General features: G+C 38.7%; 2 protein-coding genes across 4 annotated transcripts in view; both read right to left on the reverse strand.

The window, feature by feature from the left end:
* LOC139977014 (cell adhesion molecule-related/down-regulated by oncogenes-like) overlaps nucleotides 1–2,361 on the reverse strand; it is a 125,067-nt gene extending 122,706 nt beyond the window's left edge. For both annotated transcript variants that reach the window (XM_071985958.1, XM_071985957.1), the window contains exon 1: nucleotides 2,210–2,361. The gene's annotated coding sequence lies outside the window, so the exon portion shown is untranslated. The remainder of the gene's footprint in view (nucleotides 1–2,209) is intronic.
* A 9,222-nt stretch (nucleotides 2,362–11,583) lies between these two features.
* Nucleotides 11,584–18,075, reverse strand: LOC139977576 (uncharacterized). Of its 2 annotated transcripts, none has more exons than XM_071986975.1 (3): nucleotides 17,913–18,075; nucleotides 17,635–17,699; nucleotides 11,584–13,372 (listed from the first exon to the last, which is right to left on the reverse strand). In XM_071986975.1, exon 3 carries the CDS (start codon nucleotides 13,367–13,369, stop codon nucleotides 12,194–12,196), a length of 1,176 nt encoding a protein of 391 aa, XP_071843076.1. In that variant the 5' UTR covers nucleotides 13,370–13,372; nucleotides 17,635–17,699; nucleotides 17,913–18,075; the 3' UTR covers nucleotides 11,584–12,193. The 2 variants fall into 2 exon arrangements, with proteins under 2 accessions (XP_071843076.1, XP_071843074.1); XM_071986973.1 differs by having other exon boundaries at nucleotides 17,635–17,713.

The raw sequence follows: 18,075 nt of genomic DNA on the forward strand, positions 1-18,075 counted from the left end.
TCAACCATTTAGCTGAATTATTAAGATGCAACGGGCTACTGTAAGACAGCAGTGGACATTTGCTAGAAATTGGAAGAAATACAATTACTTGGCTGTAAGAGGTGAATTCTTTGCCTGGGGAAGGTTACAAGGAAGGAGAGATCTACTGCATTCACCTCTGAAATACTTTCTGTGCATACAGCTGCTCATGAAACAGACAGACCCTGACTTCATTGAATCCCATTGTCTTGTGATTTTCTATGTTGGGTCTTGATCACTTCCAGAAGATACATATATATGTCAGCTTTTTGTTGTGCTTAAAAGTTCAAATCGGAGGGCCCAGAATGAAAACTGCTATTTACTGTACCAGTTTTTAGAAAACGACTGTGTACTACAGATTGAAAAGGTGACAATGACAACATGATCACATTTGGGGTTATATGGACAACATGCACATCAAAATGATCTTCTGTTCTCAGTCTTTTGCTTACACTCTTGTTACAGTCTTCACAAACTTAGGGTTGACACAGAATGAACATGACGAGGGTTGATAAAAGGTAAAGGGAGTGCATATGACCATCTACGAGCTACCTTGAGCTTTAGAGTTTGATGGTTCAATGCAACTTCTATTATTATTGAGTTACATTAAAACAATGTAAACAAGGATTGGGTCATAATATTGTGACATTGTACTATATTACTATACTATACTTTTTCTCGTCTCCTATCGATACCACAGATATTGTGCATAATGATGTTGAAGTACAGTGAATTACAATGAAACATAAATTAATAGCCCTGTCCCCTCATGTAGCAGGGTGGGCCACTGACATGACATCAAAACTGCGGAGGACACATTGAAGAGATGACAATGACAAGATGACAATGGGTACCAGGCAGGAGCTACATGTTTCAAAGCTTACAAGTGGGAAACTCGGCTTGTTACATATTTCAGGATCTTAATTTTATTTTTATTTTATAAAATACATTTATAAATACAATTTCAATCCATACTGCTAGAAAAGATCATAATATATTTATGTGCATATATGCAATGGAATTGTACTTTGTCCAGCAGTGATACATTTTATGCTAAAACATGTACATATCCATAAACATGCTCCAGCACAAATCCTTTTATTAGAAATGCCACCCTAACATGGTAGGGGCTAATGACAATGCCTGTCTCTCACTTCAAGAAACTAAACTTTAGTTCAATTTTAAATGCGTTGTCAACAATGTCATAGATTTGTTTCAAATTAAGAATCTTAGAAAGTAATCCATGGCTAGAAAACAATAACACACTAGTACACCTTGTGCACAGAAACATCTTTGGCAGTCCTAACTTTTGAATACCATCTTAGCAACCATTTACTGCTACATTTTAGCTTTAATAAACTATGTACACAAGTTTGTATAACTAGCCCAAGCTAGTTTATGCATCTCTGCCTATAAATGCATGTCCCAGCCTTGCCTAGACTAGGAGAGGGTTAATCCTATGTTGCCCATGCAACATACAAGTCTTATCCACTACATTCACTGATTCAGTACACATTTCAGCCAAAGTAACATACTACCAGATTTAAGTAATAGTCTTGGTTGTGGACATGTATTATTACTTGTGAGGGCCTAAACTTACTGGCTTACAGTAGAGCACAATTGGCAAGTGTTGTCTCTGTAGCTTGGTTTCAAGTTTGAAAGGATAAGCCTCAACAAGGCCCCTATGCCTAGTCTAATTCTTAACAATGATTTGCCTAGTAAAGTATATACTAGCACTCAGCTTAGGCCTTGCACTGATGGCTGGCCAAAGTTTTTTAACTACAATTTTACTGAAGTCTAGCTTACTCTGAGCTATATTTCTACTTTATTAAGCCTAGGCTACGTTATTTACTACTGATTATGGTTCAAGATACACATACAGAGTAACACTAGGCTACAGATACCACAGTGCCTCATAGTCATAGTTACACCTGTGTACACTGACGGTAGTGTTACTTATGTATGTCCATTCTTACTACGAGCACGGTGTTGTTGTGGTATGGAAGTTGGAATTACCATTACAGTATGTAGTACTAGTACTAGGCTACGTTAACAGGCAGGCCTTCACTATAGATACCAATATTAGGCTACCACTCGGACTCCTGACAACGAACCCATAGAAATCACCCTTAATTCGATGAAATGAAAATGTTTATAGACAATGCGTGGAAATTTGTAGTTTAATACTTACAGGTCTAAGGTGCAATGGTTCCAAAACAGTCCATAAACGATCATTTCTACGTAATTCCGTCCGTGGCGTTTTATGGTTCTTCAAGCTTCATCGTACTTCTCCGTTATAACATCAGTGTACGGGAGATTTCTTTACCACCGCTGTGTTGAATGAAGAGCAAATTCAAGAAAGTCACAAACAAACTTCGGCCTCCTGACATAGCGCCCTCAAAAAAGTTTCCAAAAGTTTTGTAAGTTTTTCGCTTCGCTGGATCCTTTGTTAAATTTTCGAATGATCGGATAATCGATATTTAGCAGAGAAAATTCCTTAAAATACGGGAGACTTTGGCATCCACAAGGTGGGGGAACAAGGTGACACTTTTCCGTCATAAAACATAACGAACAATGTGCTTTCTCGCTAAAGTACCCCAGCTTTTCAATGTTTAGTTATGCAGTCTACAAAAATGTTGAGTAGGACATAGAGACTTGTATTTCATAAAATGCCATTCCGGGATTGACATTTCCAGGAAGGATAATGCTAAAAGCTTCGTGTATGATCACAGGGAAAACTAGCAATCGGTGTTTGAAAATTTAAAGCACAAGCTGGATTTTGTTATGTCGTAGACGTTATCAACCAACGTTATCGGCTTAGATCGTCTTTTATACCCCTATTAAGTTTTGAGAATTGATCTTTCAACATCTGAAGTTTACCAATCAATGCGGCTGGACTACTGAGTCTAACACATAGACCACCAGGTCGTTCGCATTATAAATCCTTTATTATTATACTAAGTTTTTAAGTTTTAACGGCCTCAAAATACATGTTTACAGTTCATTACAGATTTGACAAGGACAGATGGTGTTTGGTGTAACTCAAGGGTGCTGTGTAAATCATATGAAGATAAACGATGATGTTTTGGTTATGTAAATTTCATAAAACAGTGAATTAACAGTAGCATTTAGGCCTGCACTGAGTTGCTGACGTCATCATCAAGTTAAAGGAGCTTAGATTTAGCATATTTTAAAGGTGAATATCTTGAAAAACCAGAAAAAAAAAGCTATTGAAACAAAACTAGCACACGATTTTGTTTTCTTGGACTATGATATATCAAACTAAAATTCAACTTAAATTCATCTTTGTAGTACGAAAAAAAGAAAGAAAATATAAAAAGAAAGAAAATATAAAATATAAAAGAAATATAATATATATATATAAATATATATATATATATATATATATATATATATATATATATATATATAATTCTACTAGTCCATATGCAATACTTCAAATTCATGCATAAGTTTTGAGCAAGTACTCTAAACCATTGAGATGTTCATTAGTCAAACTTAAGCAAAATAGATTATCACGATTATAACTTTTTACAAAACAAACAAAAACAAAACCGAAAACAAATACAAAAACATGTTCTGCAATGTATTTCAACTTTGTCCCGGATGATATAGCGATGGAATTCATATTTGATTGATCATTAATTATATGAAGCTTTGGAACATCGTTTAGTAGAACTTTTTACAGGAGCATTCCAGGAATATAACATAGGCTTATAGTTTTTAAATTGAATATCTTGAAAACCAAAATGGACATATGTAGCAAAATAACTTGTGCGAAATGTTTGTAAGACATTGAAATATCGGTTCTTTTTAAGTCTTCTTAGATCAGTATATTCATTCATTCATTCATTCATTCATTCATTCATTCATTCATTCATTCATTCATTCATTCATTCATTCACTCATTCATTCATTCATATATTCATTTATTCATTCTTTATTGCAAAACAAGAACATATAGTTTGATCAAATTTAGTATAAATGAGTGATAATTTTATGTGTGGCACAATCCTCCAGAAAGGTTAATTTGTACAGGATTAATCGTAACAAGACACTTGAGCTAACCTATAGACATCCTGCACCCATGTTAAATAGACCTCAATGCTTCCATTTCATCTAAACTAAAAAAAAAAAAAAAAATCGTGAACCTTACCCTTGATTATCGAACACGAAAGACAAAATCGAAGTTATCAAGCTGTAAACTATATTCACATCTAGTAAAACTGACTTTTAAAAGTGCGTCATTAATTTTTCGGCAAAATAGTACGGAAGAGTAGAAGAGTCATGCACATTGACGACTAACACTCATTGCAAAACGTCAACAAATCTGAAAATTACCGGTTTGACGAAACACCGTACTCTATGGCTGTGCAAAACGACAAAAATATGAAAATTGTCATTTTTGACGAGATGCACTAAATATTTAATATTTAAGAAACTCTGAAATTTACCGTTTCGCACACTTACTACTATAGTGCCAAAGCCTTTGGCGTTTTGTCAAGATGGGTGCAAGTTTATATTTAAAAAATCGCTGTTGCATTTTTATCGGACGTTGCTGCACACTTACGTCTTAAAATTGTTCGCCTAACTTTTTGCGAAATAACGGGATTATCATGCGAGACCACGAGACCCCTTTGCAAGTTTCCAACAAACTGTTACAATTTGGTTTGCGTTCATGAATATTCGTGTGGTGAAAGATGATACATTGTAAACACAACAAAGAACATGACCGGATTGGGGTCAGGTATCAGGGGTCAGAGGCCAGGGGATTGGAAACTCTCTCATACCGAAGATAATAAGGATGCACAATCTCATGTAATGATTTAGTAATTTGAGGCAAGTGGGTGGTCATGGCAACTCGGCCCGAAGGATGGAATAGGTCTGGTGTCAGAGGTGACGGGTCGGGGGATTGGAAACTCTCTCATATTGAGGATAATTATGACACACGAGATCGTGCAATGTTTGAGCAAGTCGAGGCAAGAGGGTGGCCATGCAACTCGGCCCGAAGGATGGAACGGGGCTGGGCCCAGGGGTTAGGGGATAGGGTCGTTTGAAAAGCCCTCAGAGGCATGGTTTACGACTGAACGGTACATAAAATAACATTTGTATAGGGATGAGTTGATGTTTACATCACTTGGACAAACTTTAGAAAGCTATATATTTGACAAATAATATTATTAGTTTGAGCATAATTTTATAAATGCCTTATAAAGCAAGCTATAAAGAGGTAAAGTAATGAAATGAGTAAATATTGTTAAAGAACAAACAGGCCAAGTATGGGTAAAGAAATATAAAAAAACCGATGTTGGATAGATAAACATAAAGAACAAATACATCAACAAAATATTAAAACTGTCGAGGTAGACACATATTGTATGGATAAAAAGTACACAACAATTGCTAAACTGCAACATCACTACTTTTTTTTCATCATTTCCGCCACATTTCTTCAGAAGCAAGCGTATAACATCCGATAACACGAGGATTTGCTAGAATTACATCTCACTTGGTCAAATATAGGCCTATCCCACTCTCCTAAAGCATAAAAAACGATTGAATTAATTCGAATTTACAATCTGTAAAAACATACGTATACAACTCACGTTTTTGGTTAAGTTTTTAGGATTAAGGGACTTATTGTTAAGTTTCACATTTAAACTGATTCACGCTGAGATATTTTATCAGCAGCACTATAGCATGCATATACCCCACGAACCCATACCAACGCGTGACCTATACTATCTTATACAAGATACGTCACAGGGTCTCGTCTGTTTATCGGTATTACGTTAAATGCCAAGTGTGTGAAGAGAGATCCCTTCTATATCTAACTTAGGTTTACACCGATGGAATGCCAATTCGTCGAAATAGCGTGCGCACAGCCGCAAAACATTATAAACTATTTTTATTTTTTAATATAATGTTTAGGAATGGGTTGCTATAGTTTACAACCCTACTGCGGTACAAACGTGAAAAGATTTATGATGGAACTCTCTTTATGGTCGAGAAAACTTTAAGTGCGCCCTCACTAACATTCCATCGCGCTTCTTTTTTTATATGTATTTATATATATGTGTGTGTGTGTGTATGATTTACGTACCAATCTATCATAAGCAACGGTCATCAGGTGTTTTGTATAAGTTTTGTAGTAGTCAAGAGTTAAGAATAATAAAGAATGTCATGGATTGTTCCGTCGTAACCAGGGTAATATTTCCTGTCAATAAAATGTTGATCCTCCTTTTATTATCTCTCACAGCGGTCCTAAAACTTCTTTGAAGCTTTGCCTAACGACAAAACGATGTCACATTTTTCCCCCTTCTTCTTTCATGATTGAATATATAGGTCTATATGCTTTTTTTATAAAGCATAATGTATGCAAAAACATATACAAATCAGGATACGATGTGAACCTTGTCGCACCTTTTATACAGGTGTGTTCCTCAATAGAAAAACAACTTTTGTGAGTTAATTACCGAGTTATAACATGTAAGACAGGTAAAGGCCTTTCACGTTCATAGGTATAGGTTAAATCATATTGATTTCGTTCTTTGGCTTTTGGAAGAAATACGTTTGAAATGGCACGTAAGATGAAAATATTTCACACAATTCGGGGTTAAAAGTTACCTTACTGTGGGTGATTTTCTCAAGAAGTATTCATTTTAGTGTTGTTATCTTTTTTTATTATTCGCAAACATGACAAACCTCAATGATAGATCAATGCGTGGAAGAATTGTTTCACAAGATGGGTCACTGGGTGAAATCAGACTTACTCAAGTCGTGTTCCCTTACTGCAAAAACAAAAATGTACGTTTGTAAAATTTAAATGAAAAACAAAACTAAGCCGTCGGTTAATATTTTGCCTTGGTTTCTTATTCGTGGTTCCATGTCAGTCAAAGGTTGGAAATTAATGTTGGCTGGGGAGGGTAGGAGAAGGGGGGGGGGGTGGACGGGGGGTTACTGAGATAGGCTGATCAGGACTATTGGAGAAAGAAAAAATATCGTAAAGAAAATATGTAATTGGAATCTTTTCACGGAAGCATACGTGATTCTTGCATTCCGATAACAGGACACAATCCTTAATAATAAAAGGAACTTGACCTACGACACCGATCTACTGAGTGGCGTATAAATATTAAAATTATGCTTTTAAATGCTTTTGGAGGGGGGGGGGGACAGGGCGGGCTGTGCACCTGTCCATTCCTCCCCAGGCTCCTATGCCTCTCTGTGTCTCTGTCTTTCTGTTTCCCTGCGTTCCTGCCTCTTTGTAGTCCTGCGATGGCATTGCCTCCCTATATATAAGTATGTATGTATGAATTTATGTATTTGTATGTATTTTAAATCCTCCTGAAACCAGGAACTCGCGAAGAAGCCCCATTGGCTAACCAAAGCCGTAAGCTGACCGAAGTCAGTCTAATAGATTCATATTTTAACGTCCATGATTATGAATTGTCAATTGTCAATTATGTAACTGGACGACATACATTAATCTTAGAGTGACTCGAACTCGGGACCTTATGATTGAAAGGCACCGGCGTTAACCACCGAGCTAACACTCCAGTGTGTCTTCTGCGCCCTATACTCTCCCTGTGTCACAGCGTCCCTGCAACGTTGCTTCTCCCCATTCGCTGCCTTTCTCCCACCCCCCCCATCTCCCAACGTATACCATAACCCTTCCTATGACTATCCACTCCCTAAAAGAAATATGGAAAAATATAGAACGCTCAAACGCCCTTGGTGTTTAAACAGTGACCCTGATGCTCTTTCAGTGGAACTTCATAGAAATAAAGGAACGCCACATTCCCCCTTATCCGCTCTCATTCAGACCCCCTTTTCTGCCGTTATCGACAACTTGTTGTACTCCCCGTGGACGTACCATCTTTCCTTGTCTTAGATGATGTACGTGAACAAAATCACAAAAAGGCCGCCTAATCAGTTAGTTTTAGGAAGTCTTCTTTCCAAGCTTCCGTTTGTTTTAGACTCTTATCTATGTCATGGGTTTAAACAAACAATTCCTTTTTATTTTACTAGAAACCAGCAGTAAATGTTAATTTACAGTTTGTATGTTTTTATTTTTCTATGCGAGTGATTGTTTATTCGTACAATGTTTGACTTAAAACGCATGAATGCGTCAACATAGGTTTCGTTCGTGTCAAGTGGTTGGGAGACATTCACTCATTATACTCAATGAGGTGTAGTACTATACATATGCCCCCCCCCCCCCCCAACTGTTATCGTTACCATGGCTACAAAACTCTTATTTAAAATAACAAAGAATGTAATATAAAGTGCATTCGTTCACGATGAAGCTAACGTACTATTGCCATTCTTAAAAGAAAAGGAAAAATAAAGGGAACATTGACGTCATATGAACGTGTGTGTTTTTTAAGGAATTTGGTCAAAGATAAGATGTGTGTTAGACCAGAATAAGGCATACTTACGAGGCTCAACATATCTCCGTAATAGTCGGTAGCTTTATCATGACTTATGTCTTGATAAATAAATACCTTTCAAAGGTCAAAGGTAAACTCCGTGAAATATACTAGAAAGTCAAATAACGGTCACTCATAGATCAGTTATCAACAGCTATAGCACAGTACTATATTTGCAGTAGGTTTAACGAACGGCTGATATAGCAATTCTATTTTTATGACCATTATATAATTTACTAATCCACTTGTGAATGTCTCCTGAATGGATCATTTTGAGGTTAACTATGTCTTATCTGTGTGTCGGGGGGGGGGGGGGGGCGAACAAGCCTGATCGGCTCCTGCAGGTTAGCAAGAAATAATTTTGTGTGTGTATGTGTGCAAACAAAAGACGAGCAGTACATGAAGACAAGCAGAAAGGGTAATGAAGATGAGCAAATAATTTTCAGAATGAAATCGTTTACAAATACGAAAAGTAAGGAAACTAAGTGGAGGGGAAAGCTGACTTTACTGGGAGACTGCCCCAGGCCTGGCAATACCACCCTCCCGGGAGGAGAACTTAGCCAAGCAAACAGGAACAAAGTCCATTTCCGATGGCTGGACTGTTGCCCGGAAGAAGGCTTTTATTTCCGAAGTTTGACTCACAAGTCCTCTAGCCACCCGGGTTCCTAAACTAGGCCCCTCCCTCTGTCAGAACCGAAGCCTCCCCCCAGCTAAAAACAAATCGAGCTTATCTAAGGACAGGGGCGTCGGAAGCTATTTGGGATTGGTACGGCAGATCAGAGTGTGGCCATCTATCATAATTATCGGGGGGACGTTTGGTAGGTCAAACTACGCTATACGTGCCACCGGTTGGCGCGTAGCGTAATGGAGAAAATTTTGAAAAATGCCTCCCAGATTGCAGGAAATGGCACTTCCCGAGCTTGAAAACAAGACCCCTGCCATGCCAGAGTAGTCACATTTAGCCTACTTGCTTGTTTCATTTTGGTTCTTTATTTTTTGCCATTTTTTTTTCTTAATCCTACTTTTTTTTTCTTTTTTTTTTGCGCCGTGAATATTGGTCCGGCGTTCGCCGGACCTGCCGTACCGGCTCCGACGCCCCTGAAGGAGGATTTAAATTATTTTCAGCATATGTTTTATTTATTATATACTTTAGGAGCAGAATTTTAATATGGGGGTCGAGGAGAAGAGTGGTGTTTACATATATTTGTGTTTGATGCAATTAGGCTGGTCAAAGAGTGGGGTTGTGTTGCCGCTTCAAGTAGTTGAGAGACAATTGAGATATAACGTAAGACTTTTAAGGGTATTTGGGATCCTCCAGGCTCTCCTTTGTGTTATCCCTTGTTTATATTTCGGGAACCGCTTATATTGTTACAGCCTACACAACCGAATATACAACACCTCTACTGTTCGCGATAGCCGATGAATGGTCGACAATGATTAAAATTAGACTGTCTTTATCAGCCGTTCGCAAAAATCTTCTATAATATTCTCAAGGCACTTTCCCTGACATTTATTTTGAAAGAATGCATTTTGTGTTTCTTCGCATAATTGAGGACGAATTTTCTCAGTTATACCGGTATCAAGTGGTATGGTATTTAAATACAATTACAAGTATGGCGCCCTCTACTTGGTTAGGCTATTGCGTCAAAGGTCGTTTGTTTCGCGGGTAAGTTAAAGATTCTCATTCCGTTTCCCAGGCGAATTCGGCCAGACTTTTTTGTTACAGCATGTAGTCAATTTGCACTAAACGAGTACAAAAACATTATAAAGAGTATATACAAGTAAAAAGTCCCCCTTGATATGTGTAAGAGTACAATGCTTTAGGAGGCATACTCCTATTAGAGTCTATATTTATCAGCCGAGCCTTCCCATGAAGAGTGCCAAAAAACAGCAGGAGAACATCTTTGTCGATATGTTATCAATCAGGATCGGTTTTGGCTAGGATGTTGAAGAACATGAATAGAAGTACATGTGGTGCAAATAGTGCGTCGATTGAAACATTTTTAGACCCCTTTAGACCTCCCAGGAGCAGCGCGTATACGAAAATTGTTTACTACTAAGTAAAGAGGTTTGTTTGCAAGTGATGAAAACTTCAGGCTCTGATAGCAAAAACCCTTCACGGTAATTATACGGCAAAATGATAGTACCATGATTGGCCACTACTTGTCAGCTAACCGGTGATGGGTAGCGCCGTTTAGCTAGAGAAAACTTCTATCTAGAATTAAAAAACCATATTCCTTTGACGATTTCGTGTGTTAGTCAATGGGGTATTTAATAGGCGTATGCTACCTTTAGGCTCGTTTGGATGAGGGTATTTAGTCTTGCAGTATTAGCTAATCTAGATTTTCTAGATCTAGATTCAAATCCATTCTGATGAGTACAAGTATTGTTATAATTTATCCTGATATATTTACGAGTACAAGTATAGGGACTCGACACGTGTCTGTGATCTATAGTAAACGTTTAACAAATCATTATAATAAAGGGAAAGCTTTTCTCAATTCTTCTTCTATAATTGCATACGCAACTGAAACTGTTATCAGCTTATTGTAAGTGAATAGGTCTCGAAATTGAGCATACACTTTATATACACGTACACACCAAAGAAAAATGTACCCCGTTACAGATATATGTTACTTTATTCCACCGAAATCAGGAGGGGGGGGGGGGGGGGTTGTGTCACCTCAGCAAGAACTCTTGCTGTCTGCTTACTAAAAAAAAACAATGTTATGGAATTTTAGTGTAAAATACAATGAAGTCCTAAAATCAACACAGAAATCTTCAGGGATTCAAATATCGTGCAATGATGGTGGTGGTGCTGGTGGGGAGGGGTGGAGTGGGTGGGGGGTGGAGTGGGGGTTGAGCTAGGATAATCGGCTTTTGTATCACACCGATATGTCAAGTCGGTGGCGAATACAGAACTGATGGCAGTATTTAGAAATAGCATATAGAGAGGGCAGCAGCTAAAAATCAAAGAAGTTGGGAATTTTGTGTCAGCGTATAGTGCGATGTGGATTACCGCGCTTGACGCAACAACGGTTTCTAAAGTAAAATATAAACAAACCTATTCAAGTAATTCTGAAAAAGGAATCATTTGAACTAGAAATAAGAATAATGTAAAACTGGCTCTATTTATTTATTGCAAACTGAAATTTATTGATAAACTATTTATAAACTTAAATGTTAAACACGTCATAGGATCTTTTACTATATAAATCTTAAATATTTGTTTACAAAATGTTATATACGTTTTCAATTAGATCTTGCATTGTAATCTCCTTATTATTGTAGTTTTATTTTACAACATGATTAAATATTTATTATAGCTCTTTTATATTTCATTCGACATACAAAATACATCAGTTATTAACTTTACATATACATACAAAAATAATATGATTGTCACTGATCGAGAAGCTTGTGGCGAAAAATGGAATGGATTTATCGAAACCAGTCGGCTTTATACAATCACAGTTCTGAGAAAAAGGCATGTCAAATAAAAAAAAAACTCTCAGCGACTCAGCGAAAAGTAGAAAGTTGTAATTTCATTCAAATATCCGTAATTTATTCTTAATTATTTCACCGTAATAATAACTTACATTATTAAACTTTCTCCGTTCAAGGCGTTGATTTAACCGTGTGAACGTAACTACAGTAAGTAAGCACACACACACACACCCACTCACATGTACCCTTCCGTTAATTGTAAACATGAAACAAAATCAATCTTTTCTGGAGGTTTTAGGTTTCTTTGGTTTGGTCGTTACTTTGTCACTTTTAGCTTTGGTAATCTTAGTCTTTTTAGATGCTGCCTTATCTTTTTTGACTTCGGCTTCAGCTTTCTTTTCCTTCGTTGTCTTCTTTCTGCCTCCTGTTTCTTCCGCCTCTTCCGCCTCTTCAGCCTCTTCCGTCTCTTCCGTCTCTTCCGTCTCTTCCGTCTCTTCCGCCTCTTCCGTCTCTTCCGTCTCTTCCGCCTCTTCCGCCTCTTCCGTCTCTTCCGCCTCTTCCGTCTCTTCCGCCTCTTCCGCCTCTTCCGCCTCTTCCGCCTCTTTCAATTTTTTCGCCTCTTTCGATTTTTTTGTCTCTTTCGTTTTTTTCGCCTCTTTCGTTTTTTTCGCCTCTTTCGCCTCTTTCGATTTCTTCGTCTCTTTCACCTCTTTCGGTTTTTTCGTCTCTTTCACCTCTTTCGGTTTTTTCGTCTCTTTCGGCTTTTCAATTTTTGTAGTTTTCTTGCCCGATTTTTTCGTCTTAGGAGATGGAAGCTTGGCGGTTGTTTTTTTGTTCGCGGTTGGTCTAGCTTTACGAGGGACGGGCTTTCCAGGTGTCAAGGATATGCTTCTTCGGATTTTCTTAGATTTACTTTGCCGGATTTTGGGGGATAGCGAATGAGCCCGTCTTACAGCTTTTGTCTTCTTAACTGCCGGTCGTCTCGGGGGAGTCTTAAGTGCGTCTTCGTCTTCGCTTGGTTCATCGCCATTTTCCAAAGTCTCGGCTTGCTCCTTTTTCTTCCTCCGCTTCTTCAGTTCGGCAGACTTCTTAGCGGTTTTCGGTTTCTTTGGAGCTTTGCCAAGTTTGTATCGCCCAAGCAGGACACTAGTCATGTCCACAGAGTTTTTAGGTCGCAGGAATTCGCCAGATTCCAAACCCTTTGTCAAACTCACTTTAATCCAACCTTTAAGGCGATTTTGATCTGTCTCGGGGTAATTCCCTAAAATCCACTTTCGTAACGACTGGACGCTGGCGCCCTTTCTATCGGAATTGGCTTCAATAGCGGAACGTACCATTTGAAAAACTGGAGGGTTGCGTCCTTTAAGAACGGCAGATTCCAGCCCAATCTCAGGAAGCTCTTCTGCCGCGTCGCTGCCGCCTCCAGCGGTGTCCGAGTCAACGTTACTCATTATCTAACAAAGAAGAGGGAAAATAGAAAAGGAAATAATTATAATAGTTCGAAACTTGTAATTAGCAGTTTCCAGATTATTTTCTGAACCAGCCTTAAGACGTTAAAGGAGAAGCAAACCCATTACCATTGGTCTATGTGATAGAGATATTTGAGAAGGACAACGTCAACCATATACATTACCCACCCACTTGATCCGTGCCTGAGGCATATGTAAATTCATTCTAAGAAAAGAAACCCTTTGGATTAAGGCAGGGTTGTCCAACCTACGGCCCGCGGGCCACAGTCCGGCCCGCCGCAGGGTTGCGTCCGGCCCGCCAGAGATGCTCTACGGTGCGAAATTTTAGTGAGCAGGTTTATTGATAACAATTTGAAGCTATATAATCAATCATTCGAACCTTCTGGGTCCAAAAAACTGCATACAGGTCAGTTTGTGTGACACTCTCTCAGCGGAGGGGAGGGGGGGGGGCGGCTGGACTTTATTCATCTGTTCTATCAGGAAGGAAAATAAATCAGTGCGCTCCGTACGCAGTGCTCACATTTTTTTGCCTTGGGCTTCGGGCAAAAAATCGAAAAATCGAGCGTGGGGTTCATGCGGCCCCCTCCATCATAATCATTCCATGTGGCCCTCCTCTGCAAAAGGTTGGACAACCCTGGATTAAGGCTTTCGGCCTAGTCTCTTGTATATATGTTGTTACATTAATTCTGTGGTAACGATGGACAGTCGAAGAGAGTTATATTACTTTTAGTAACAGTACAACATTTGGAATAAATGGATGCTGGCGCTATATCACTTTTAGTAACATTACAACAACATTTGGAAAACATTGATGCTGGAGTTATATCACTAGAGCCATGCGTGGTCCGGAATGCTCAACTGACCACTTCCTCGTCAGAACTGTCTGCAGGTTTAAAGTCACTCTCCCCAGAAGGAAGACTGCTAGTGCCATACCCAAGAAACTAGACATAAAGAAGCTGGATTTGGTACATGTGCAAGAGGAGTTACAAGAGGCACTCAATAAGTCTCTTGCTGTTTCTGTTCTTGGATCCGATGTTGAAAAAGCTTGGAGTTCCTTCAAGAAACCTATCTTAGACACCTGCAATGCTGTACTAGGACAGCAAAAACGTAAAACAGCTGATTGGTTTGATGAACATGACCAGGAAATAAAGCTACTTTTACAGGAGAAGCAGAAACTGTATGAGGTGCATCTTCAAAAGCAAATTTCATCATCTGATGCCAAGTTCAAGAGCGTTAAGGCCAAGGTTCAACGGGAGATCAGAGAGATGAAGGATAAATGGTGGAGAACAAAAGCTGATGAGTTGCAAGCCTGTGCAGAAAGGCATGACTCTCAAGGCACATATAACATCTTGAAAACTATTTACGGACCTAAAACAAATGCTGTAATGCCTGTGAAAAATGGAAATGGTAGCTGTCTTCTCACTGATGTTAAAGATATCACAAACCGCTGGGAAGAATATTTTTACAAATTACTCAACCAAAAAGGGAATGCACATCCAAATGCTTCAGATCACTTAGAACCCTTTCCAGTTCATGAAGAACTAAATCAAAACATCACAATGGACGAACTGAACAGAGTCATTATGAGCACACGTAGTGGTAAAGCTCCTGGTCTAGACGGTTTGCCACCTGAAATATTTAAGTTTGGAGGGCTGCAACTTAGAGAGCGTTTACTCAACCTCTACAATGTTTGCTGGGAAAAGAAACAACTTCCTCAAGACTTCAAGGATGCACTGATTGTCACTATATACAAAAGGAAATTAGACAGAACTGAGTGTGGAAATCACAGGGGAATATCTCTTCTATCAATTGCTGGAAAGATTCTGGCCAAAATCCTCCTAATCAGACTTAAAGTCATTGCAGAAGCTAGATTGCCTGAGAGCCAGTGTGGATTTCGTGCACAAAGATCTACAGCTGATATGATTTTCACCTTAAGACAATTACAGGAAAAGGCTATCGAACAGCACCAGGAACTGTTTGTAGTGTTTGTGGATTTTTCCAAGGCCTTTGACACATTTGACAGAGCAACCTTGTGGAAAGTACTCATGAAGTTTGGCTGCCCACAACACTTTATCAACATCATCAAAGGATTTCATAAAGATATGACTGGCAGAGTTGCTGTAGCGGGAAACATCTCGGAGGCCTTCAGCATCTGTCATGGTGTTAAGCAAGGCTGCGTCCTGGCACCTACACTTTTCAGTCTTTACTTCAGCAGCTGCTGACTTATTTGGTTTGCAAATAAATTCTACAAAAACAGAACTGCTTTATCAACCAAAGCCTGGCAAAGCTACACAAGAAAAAGAGATCACAATCAAATGAGAAAGACTAACGCAGTCAAATACCTTCACATACCTGGGCAGTACCATTTCCATCAACAACAGTGCAGATGTTGAAGTATCAAAGCGTGTACAAGCTGCCTGCAAGTCTTTTGGAGCTCTCTCAAAGCGTCTATGGTCAAGACATGAGATCAAATTGACAACCAAGATGAAAATATACAGGACAGTAGTTATGCCATCTCTTTTATATGCTACAGAAACCTTGACACTATACAGCCGTCACATTAAGAAACTGGGCAGTATTCAGATGAACCATCTACGTCAGGTCATGAACATCAAATGGCAGGATAGGGTAGCCAATGTGCAGATCCTACAGAGAGCAGGCCTACCAAGCATTGAATCTATGATCCAGCCTCACAGTTAAGATGGGCAGGACATGTTCGCAGAATGCCAGAACATCGGTTGCCAAAAATGGTTTTCTATGGTTAGCTCTCAGAAGGCAAAAGGCAACAGGGTGGTCAAATCTTGCGTTACAAAGATACCCTGAAACGAAGCTTGGGAAAAGCAAACATCGATGTTGACAGATGGGAATCATTGGCCAGTGATAGAATCAGCTGGAGATTCGCAGTGAGGAACACCATCAAGACCGTGGAAGACAGGAGATATGAAATGTACAAACGGCAGCATAATTTACGTCATGGGGCAGTTGATAGTTTTACCTCAGACTATCAATGTATCACCTGCAGGAGAAACTTCCGTTCCAATGCTAGTCTGTCCTCGCACAAGATGGCCAGGAAATGTTAATTGATTGCCTGTTGCGCCCAACAGTCATCATCGGTAACGATGGACAGTCGAAGAGAGTTATATCACTTTTAGTAACAGTACAACAACATTTGGAATAAATGGATGCTGGCGCTATATCACTTTTAGTAACATTACAACAACATTTGGAAAACATTGATGCTGGAGTTATATCACTTTTAGTAACAGTACAACAACATTTGGAATAAATGGATGCTGGCGCTATATCACTTTTAGTAACAGTACTACAACATTTGGTAGTGAAGTTCGCGTATGTGCGGAACCATTTCGTTCTTTTAAACACTTGCCGCAGCTAAATGGGAGGGGAGGGAGGGAAGGGAGAAGGGGGATGGAAAGGATGGAGAGGAGGGGAAATGGGTTGTAGTCCCCCTGATTGACTTAACATTTATATTCTAATAATAATTTACTTAATAAAATGATGGTAGATACCACCGTATATATAAGTCTAGCCTAGATGTCACTCCGCCGATGTGTTCTCCGTTGGGAAGATTTCCAAAACGCAACAGGAAGTTTGTTGGATTCGTAACCAAAGCATTTTAATATTTCAGGCTTAAATAATGGAAGTATCATTACGAGGAACACGTGGTGCGGCCACAACGGACAATTTACGCATAATTGTCAACCATCTTGTAAGAACAGCGACTTACAAAGGGCAGCTCAAAAACTGTTACTGAATCAGTAACAGTTTTTAAATTTTTTACTCATCAGTGATGAGTAAAAAATTAATAGATTTTAAGTGACGAAAGCTTTGGGTAATTTATGGACCAGAAAGCTGAATGTGGCATGAATTACGACCGTTGTTTATATACACATCGTGGCAGTGCACGTTAATTCTTCGTGGCAAATTAGAGAAACCCACAGAAGATTCAGTGTGTACACGTAAATCAGAGATTTAAATGGAGTATACGACCAAATTGCCATGAAAGTCTGTAATCGTACAGAATGTAACACCTATAGGCCCAGCTCTCAAACATGTGCCAGAAAAGCAAGTAACGGCCAAACAGTAGTATTTGCTTCCAAATAATTTTGTTTTTAGACATTGATGTACAATTAACTTAGACCCTGAAAATATGAAACAAAATTGAAAGGAAAAAAGATAATAAAATATATTTAAAAAAAAAAGGAACAGTAAAATGAATAACATCTTACCTTTTTTGTTAAGTTTTCTTGTTGTTAACGGACCAGAAGGCGGCAATGGTGAATTGGTACGGTTACTGTATATTTACGCCTGAGAAAAAGAAATAATGTGGTATTTAATACGGTGTTTTGTATACAGTACTATCATTGCGCCCGTTGCAACAACAACAATTCGGAAGTTTCAATTGTGTTACGTTAGGGCCTACTAAATTTCTGATTATTCTATAATTTCAACATTTTACAGTCTTAATATGGAAATATTGAAAATAAAGAGAGATAAAATATCGTACCGATATTGCCAATATGTAGTAAATGCCTCGACTAGAGATTCCAAAACGTACGGTCGGCTGTGCACACGAAGATTTCTTATGGATAGACTTCACGATGTGAAATAACCAGCGTTTGTACAAGAGCATATAGCCTATATGGTGAATCTATATACACTGATACAGC

The sequence above is a fragment of the Apostichopus japonicus genome, chromosome 12 (genome assembly GCF_037975245.1).
Source record: "Apostichopus japonicus isolate 1M-3 chromosome 12, ASM3797524v1, whole genome shotgun sequence".
In the NCBI taxonomy this organism is placed as follows: domain Eukaryota; kingdom Metazoa; phylum Echinodermata; class Holothuroidea; order Aspidochirotida; family Stichopodidae; genus Apostichopus; species Apostichopus japonicus.

Bases quoted from the DNA above. Each gene is read 5' to 3' on its own strand.
- LOC139977576 (XM_071986975.1), bottom strand. From the start codon at position 13,369: ATGAGTAACGTTGACTCGGACACCGCTGGAGGCGGCAGCGACGCGGCA.